Genomic DNA, 7777 nt, shown 5'->3' on the forward strand with positions numbered 1-7777 from the left:
TCTAAGATGTTCTGCAGTTTTTAAAAATAAGCTTTGCCAGCGACGTAATTCACGCATCACAATGCAGCTAAGACGAGCTTTTGGTAGACTGATAAACTAATATTAAGAAGTCCACTTTTTAACTGTTATTGTTAGCCTCGTTACTTAATAAGAGGCGCGTAGCCCATCGTAGGTAATATCGATACAGTTTTTCGAGTTTCGAAAACGCAGTTACCCTCGGCGTTGCATGCGGCCCAACAAATTTTGGCTATTCAGCGAGTTACGACACTGGAGGGGTTGCCTTGCCTGCAAGCCTCCCGAAAGCCCATGTATTTCGACGATGTGGCGAAAATGTGTTGGCACATGTGATACAATGGGTACAAACTTGCCCCTGGCTTGGTGCTCGGCTTATATGGGGTGAAAATGCTTGGAAAATGGGTCTTCGACCCCACCTTGAGTAGTCGAAAATACCTTGTGCCATGGCGCTCTTTGGCCATAGATGTCCTTGCGCCATAAAAATTCATCGTCATCATCATCAACATGTGTTGGGCCACAGCGCCCAGGGCAACTGCGTTTTCGGAACTGTAAAAACTGATATGGAAATTACTGATCGTGGACTACACACCTCTCAGTAAGTACGGAGACTAACGGTAATAGATAAAAAAAGTTAATTACTCAATAGTAGTTAACCAGCCTATTAGCTGTATTCTGATGCGCTACACCACTGGCAACGCTTTGCTGAGGCACTCTTCTTACTGATCAACCTTATTTTTAAAATTTTCAGAACATCATAGGTGAAACATCTGGTAAGATCGTTTTCAGTGTATAATCTTCCTTGGAGCGTGGCCTTGAGACAGAGATATAGAACCGCCCTTGAGCGTCTGGGCAAAGTCCGCGTGCTACGGCCTGGGACCCAAGAGAAAGTATGCTGTTGCAGAGCGTGCCTTGGGATTCGCAGACAGTGCTTGGGCCTTCCACTCGCATGGTGGTTCCTGTTGCGCCATCGACACGCCGCGGTAGCTTGCACCGAGTGGTCTCAAAGCGAAGCCCGTGACGTGAGAACAAGCGGGCCGTGTCCGCATCGCCGCAGCTGAGGCGTTAACCCAATTAACCGAGAAAAGTCTTGTAGTGAAACGAAGCTGCAGCCAGGTCACGGATGAGGAGCAGTGACAAGGATTTCTCTTCGGCTGGGAAGCTGCGGCTCCAGCGACGCCATAAGGCTGCTGGCACCGAAAAGAGAAGCACATGCGAGAGTGCGCCCATTTCCGTGGCCGCAGCTTTTTTCTAGCTTCTGGGCCACGCACAAGAGAGGGGCAGCTGGAATGTTCCCAGGATGGCAGCGCGCTAAAGAACACCGAGAAACAAAAACGCGACGCCGCCCAAGAACAAAAGAGGCGCCTCGGGAGCCTTCGGGCAAAAACAAATGCCGCGACACGCATGGGATGGGCTACGAGAAAAATAAACACAGCCTCGGGAGGAGCAGAAAAGAGAGATTAAAAAAAAAGGCGGGTGCGGAGGGTGCTGCGAAGAGCGCGAACGGTCCCGGGACAGGAACCGCTTCATCTCCGCTCCGGACGATTGGGCAGGCGCCGATGAACGGAACAGTGGGCCTGGACGCGTTCTCGACAGGAAAACTAGGGCCAAGCTCGGCGAGCGTTTGTCACGAAAGAAGAAAAGGCGGCTCGGTCCCCGGCGCGACGTCACAGGCGAGACATCTGCTCTGGTATAAAGCGAAGCGCGGCCCTTCCAGGGTGTGCACAGAGCGGACTCGTCAAGTGGGACAGACGGCAGCGGCTGTGCCGTCTACGTCGTCGCCCAGAGCGCCGCCATGGCTCTGCGCAGGATTCTAACGGTGAGCAGCTGCAGGCGCGTGCCTTGGCCAACCGTACACACGGCGTGCCGCGATTCGTTCGCAAGGAAGCCTTTTCAATGCTACTAACAAAAAGAAAATGTGTCATCTAGGGCTAATAATTGTTCGCAGGCTGTGATTGTTGTTGAAACTAGCAATCCATTGTTGCGCGAAAAGCCGAGGTCACGTCTGAAGAAATGGGAGGCGACCTCTCCTCAATTTCTTCGGACCGAAATTCGGTAATGCAGTTTACATGGGCTCAGTTGAAGTGTTACGTGTATTTATACTACAGTCGTGCGAAAAGATGCCAAGGTGCCGCTGCTTAAGAGCTAGTAAGGATGCATGACGCTGGTGTGCAATAACGAACCGATACTTAACAGGCAAAGGAGGAGTAGCGTTTTACTTATCAAATCTGGAGCCGCCTGGACACGTTGCGATCCTAGAAGCAGATGTCCCGATGCATGTAGGACAAGATATGCATTACGTGTACTTCATGTGCAGTTTAATGTGTATTTGTGGGGCTGTGCGCGCAAGCCACACGAAAAAGGAAATTTGGAAACCCAGAATGCGCATACTAGTCACGACCTAGCCATCCACATGACGCGCAATACAATGATCGATACCAGCGAGTACAACCGGGGTCTTTTCACCTCAATGAAGTGATTGCGTACTCGCTATCAGCGTGTGTCTGTTATTGGTGTGTTGTCCATGCTTCAGGAACACTACTACAAAATGTAAACGTCGAGGAATCGTTTTCTGGGAAATAGTCTCAAAGTGCAGCTTCAGGACCAAATAAAGCCTACTTATTTTTTTCTCTAAAAGAAAAGTGCAGGACTTCATTAGGCAAAAGGATTTGTCCTTGCAATCGAGTATAGATAGTGAACCGCTAATCTTTCAGCGAAATGCGCGCGAAAAAGACGACATGGCACCTTTATGCAGAGGACAAGAAAACATAATGGGTCAATACGCAAAAGCCTTTCTTAACAGATCTGGCGTATGAAGCATTTTTACATTAGCTGTGCTAAAAAGAAAGTCTAGTAGTTTGTTTCTGTAATTCACTTCACGGGGGCTTTCGTGACGTGGACTAAGCGATCGCGTTTTTCTCAACAACTGGGAGTATATCAGAAGTCGCGCCCCTCGTGAGAAAAGAGCATGTCTTCTACCTTTACCGGCCTGTCTTCTGCTTTTGCCGAACAGGTCCTGTTGGCGCTGTGCGCCGTCATTATGTGCCATGCTGACGACGCCACTATCGACAATGTCACCGAAGTTGTGATAGTGGACAACGTGCCGTTGCTCACTCAAGAAGACGTCGCGAAAGCAGTCAGCGCAAGTCACGGATACGGAGACTACGGAGGCAGGCACTCCCACGGGCATTACGGCGGCGGGCACCGGCACCACGGAAATAGCCATGGCCGTCACCGAGGCAGCTACAGCGGGCGAGCGCAACGTCACGGAGGCCATCGCTACAACAGATATCACGGCAACCATCACGGCAGGCATCACTACGGCGGCTACGGTGGCCGACACCACGGCTCCGAGCGCTACGGAGGCTACGGTAGACACGGAGGACGTCACGCAGGAAACCACTACAGAAACAAGGGCCACCGGAGCCACGGCTACAAGAATGTTTACCACAAGGAGGAGTACGGAGACCACAAAACCTACTACGACGACTACCACGAAGGCGACCACCGCAACTACTACAACAACCACCACAACTACAGGGACCACCACGGTGGAAGGGAGCGCTACGGGAACCACCACAGCGGATACGAAGGGAGGCACAAGCATGGAGACAGCTATCATCGACACGGAGGGGGTTATCACAGCAGCCACAGAGGATCCCATGGAAACCACGGACACCAGCACGACAGAAGCGGCCACGGGTACAAGAGAGGCGGAGGCAGTTATCACAGGGGTGACCAAGGATACCATGCACATCCGCACCACCGTGACCACTATGCCCGGGCCACCAACAGGGCACTTGTCTACTTTACCGGTCATAACGACCAGACATGCGCCAGAGAACAGAGGCGCCTGGCTGCGCCGTAGGAACTGCTGGAAGCACGGTTTTCTGTTTATATGCCGCTGGATTCGGCTGAGATGAGTGGAAGACTAACATAGCTGGTCATGTGTACTCCGCTCATTATAGGTATATATATGCATTCAAGTAGAGCTGGTATCTTAATATAAATATGTCCAGTTTTATAGTGCTTTTGCTGAGAATCTCACCATATGTTGCCGTAAGGTGAGTGTTTGATGTCGGTTTATGCGTGGTGATTTGTATTACTGAGACATGAATTTTATCAAGGCCGAGATGCCTAAAAGCGATGGCGCAAGTTAAATTCTGAAGGCTAAGTGTCGTACCGTATAACCCGACTAGTCAGTAATTGGGCCTTTCTTCTGGTACTTCCTAGGTTCCTTTTGGTCTGTGCTCCCTTCTCTTACTCTGCCGAGCTTCAGCGGTGGAGCAGAGCAGCAACCGAACAGAGGTGGCCCAGTTTGGGCACCGGCCCGATGGCAGCGAACCTGACCTCGAGGCCATGGCCACGGGCTATGGAGGTCACCACAGCGGCTACGGAGGCCATAAGAACTACGGCGGCCACCACTCTCACGGCCGCTACGGCGGTGGCTACAAGCACCACGGCAATGACTACGACAACCACCATGGAAACCACGGCCGCTACGGAGGCGAGAACCATGGTCACGGCTACGATCGATACCACAGTAACCACGACGGAAAACACGGCCAAGGCAGTTATGGTGGCAAGCATTACGGCAATGATCAACATGGAGGGCATGGCAAGCATGGAGGCAAGTACGGCAACGACCACTACAAGGCTCGAGGCCATAAGAACTATGGCCACAAAAACGTTTATCATAAAGAAGACTCCGCGCACCACAGCCGCTACTATGACGACTACCATGATGGCGACCACAAGAAAAAGTACAACCAACATCACAACTACCACGATCATCACGCGGGCCGCCGGCACCACGGACACCACCACAAGCAGCACCACGACAAGCACCGACATGGAGACGACTACCACAAACATGGTCACGGCCACTACAAGAGTCACCATGGACAGCACGGCGGCCACGGAGGCAACCACTACAGAGGTGGCAGCGGACACAAGTACGGAGGCGGTGGCTACCACCGCGGCTCTCACGATCACTACGGCGGTCAAAAACACCATGGAGGCGGTGGGCACGGCGGAGGCGGCTACGGGGGTCACGGAGGAGGTGGCTACGGTGGGCACGGAGGAGGCGGCTACGGCGGCGGCCATGGCGGAGGCTACGCCAGCAATGGTGTACCGACCTACATCAAGGTCCCCGCGTCTCAAACGAGCTTCGCGGCCACATTTCGATGAACGCTGCTTTGGGACTTACCGCCTTTCCTCACAAAGGTCAAAAAGAAATGACGACAAACCATAGCCTGTAAATAAACTGCGCTTGTGAATTCTCATCTGGTTCTCTGAAACGCGCAATGCCCATAGATGGTTATGCCCCCTCGGGAATGTGGCCATCTGCTCTTTCATCCGTGAGGGCAGGCACGAAGGGCTGGAAAGTGCCATCATTAATTTTGATAAACAAATCCGCGGTCCTATATCCTCAGTAATGTTAAAATGCGCTGTTCTGCCCGCTGGTGCCGCCTGCTCTCAGCTGAGCAGCGCCAGACATGAGACAGGGCCTTGGGAACGGCCAAGAAAATTCACTACAAACAGGTGACTCGATGGTGACTTTGCTGCTAGCTCGCAAGCGATAAACATGAAGAAAATAGAAAAAAGATACGACTGCTAAACCACGAAGATACTGATACAGTGGCGGATTTCACTCGTCTGTATAAAGAAACACCGTTTCCTCGCCGACGCTGAACCAAAAACAGCACGGACACAAGTGTCTGCCGCCTGTCTAATCTCTAACACTTCCACAATTTGACGTGTTTGCCTCGAGGAGCGGGCGCAGAACGGTATTTGGCACTCTTATGAGAAGAATATGCAGCATCTATAGGCAATTAAAGCAGTGTGCTAACACTGAGTTCGTCGCTAGATCGGTGGACCCTTCTTTTCTGAGCTCTATCCACGCGTAATCCCTCCATTACCGCATCCTTCATCGCCGCTATTCCTTCCTGCCGAGCAAGACTGCTGAGTTTTCGCGTCAAGCCCAAGATTCCAAAACCTGAAGTTATGGCTCTCGTTTTTGCTATATTTCTTTTTCTCCTGAACGTGGAACCCATGTGCGCAAAACTTATCGCTGAGAATTGCAACTGCAAGCGCGTCTTTAGAGACAACACTTTCAAAGATGTGCACTGTTCTCCAGGACCAGTTTGTGCAAGAAGACTCCGTAAGAAGTGGATGTCATCAACAGCACCGCCAAGTTGTGAAAGCAAGTCCTCCCAAGGCTTAGTAAAACGCTGCCAAAAAAAGCTATCGACGATTTCGAGCTGAGTTTTCACTCGGGATGCCGTTATTTTTCTGAGGTCGCTGCAGCTCGCTGCAGTGTCGGAGTGGTGTGTGCTGCTCCTACGCGCTTTGGTCAAGTAGGTGTCCCCGCAAACAGAGGTGGAGTAGATGCACTCAGAAGATCAGTTCCTCACATGCAGGAAGAAGAGTGCGTTTCTGAACATGTGTGGATGCTTGTACGCTGTAAGCCGTCGTCTCACAAAGCCCCGATGGGTAAGAGGGTCTCCTACCTCAGGCGAAAATTCCTGTCACTTCCTCCCTTCGACAATAAAAAAGGAAGCTTTGCTAATGCAGAATAACTTTACACGTGTAAAAGGCATCTTGTGCTCCGGCAGCAGCCTTCAAGAAATGTGCAAATAGGGACGAAAGGCAGTTATATGAAATATTGAACTCTATAAAACAAGTGACTGACATCGAATCGAATGAAGTGTTCAGCCTGGATGTAGTTTTCACGGCAAAACGCTCATAAAATGGAACACTCGTTGCAGGTTATTCTATCTCAAAAATAGGTAAGGTGAAACCCGGTATCCCTGTGTCTCCAGCAGCAGCTAAATGAGTTATTCATTAACGATACGTTTCAGGGAAAGCATTCTGAAGATGTCGCAATTTTCTGGTATAGAACGATACCGGAAAGCAATCTCCGTTCTCAGTTGACATCAAAATTTTATATCCTTGAATTCGGCAGAAACGACTGATGAATTGCGTCTGGGGTGGTTGCTTTCCAGAAGGCCTCCGGCATAACTCTTGGACATTTTATGAAGTCGCTTTCCATCTTCCTAACTACTCGTGCGTAGTATACGATAGTGATATTTTCTGGCAGAAAGGTGGCTCTATACGTGTTTGTGTGGTGCCCCTGTTTTAGGCGACTTCATTTCGACAAAACTTTATAGACTCAAAAAAAGCACTGATGACAGACGCACGTAATGGATTTTTTTGGATTTGTGGATTATTTTAGGGCAAGATTTTTACTGCAACAAACCAGACATGTTAATGCAGCCTCTTTCTTTCCATTTCTAAAATGTTTCCGAAGATATTCCTCTTTGTTTTTGGGAGAAAGAAGTGTTTTTCCTTCCTGAAACAGGATAAAACGTATCTTAGTAACGCATGTTGCCGGGCTAGTTGGTTTAGGATCTTGAAACTTGGAAAACGCCCTGGCGAAAAAAAAATAACACACACAATAGAGACGAGGCGCCTGTCCATCGTCTCCTCGTCTCTATAGTGCGTGTTTTTTTTTTTTTTTTGCCAGCGCGTTTTCCAAGTTTCAAAAGCATGAAATGTGTCACATTATCATCATCTTGGTGTTTTTTGGTGGTACATTATTTTTCTACATTTATCGCATGTATACCTGTAATACTCTTTGCGAAGAATAAATGAGAATTGATTTATTAGCACGTGCTTTGCCTATCTGGTCCCTCCCTTTGTCCCGTCAGCTTTTTGACGCTCCTGTGCGATCAACTCGGTCATGTTGTACTCTTGTCAGCCA

The 7777-nt window shown here is 50.0% G+C and overlaps 2 protein-coding genes across 2 annotated transcripts; both read left to right on the top strand.

The window, feature by feature from the left end:
- Positions 1 to 3049: 3049 nt before the first annotated feature.
- Positions 3050 to 3880, top strand: LOC144116750 (uncharacterized). The gene has a single exon (XM_077651217.1). The coding sequence runs from the start codon at positions 3053 to 3055 to the stop codon at positions 3878 to 3880; it is 828 nt and encodes a 275-aa protein (XP_077507343.1). The 5' UTR covers positions 3050 to 3052.
- A 199-nt stretch (positions 3881 to 4079) lies between these two features.
- On the top strand, positions 4080 to 5391 carry LOC144096609 (uncharacterized). Its single transcript, XM_077629422.1, has one exon. The coding sequence runs from the start codon at positions 4372 to 4374 to the stop codon at positions 5200 to 5202; it is 831 nt and encodes a 276-aa protein (XP_077485548.1). The 5' UTR covers positions 4080 to 4371; the 3' UTR covers positions 5203 to 5391.
- Positions 5392 to 7777: the final 2386 nt, after the last annotated feature.

The sequence above is a fragment of the Amblyomma americanum genome, chromosome 1 (assembly GCF_052857255.1).
Source record: "Amblyomma americanum isolate KBUSLIRL-KWMA chromosome 1, ASM5285725v1, whole genome shotgun sequence".
NCBI classification, from domain to species: Eukaryota; Metazoa; Arthropoda; class Arachnida; order Ixodida; family Ixodidae; genus Amblyomma; species Amblyomma americanum.

What these genes read in the sequence shown, in the direction of transcription:
- LOC144116750 (XM_077651217.1), top strand. Translation starts at nt 3,053, where the DNA reads ATGTGCCATGCTGACGACGCCACTATCGACAATGTCACCGAAGTTGTG.
- LOC144096609 (XM_077629422.1), top strand. Translation starts at nt 4,372, where the DNA reads ATGGCCACGGGCTATGGAGGTCACCACAGCGGCTACGGAGGCCATAAG.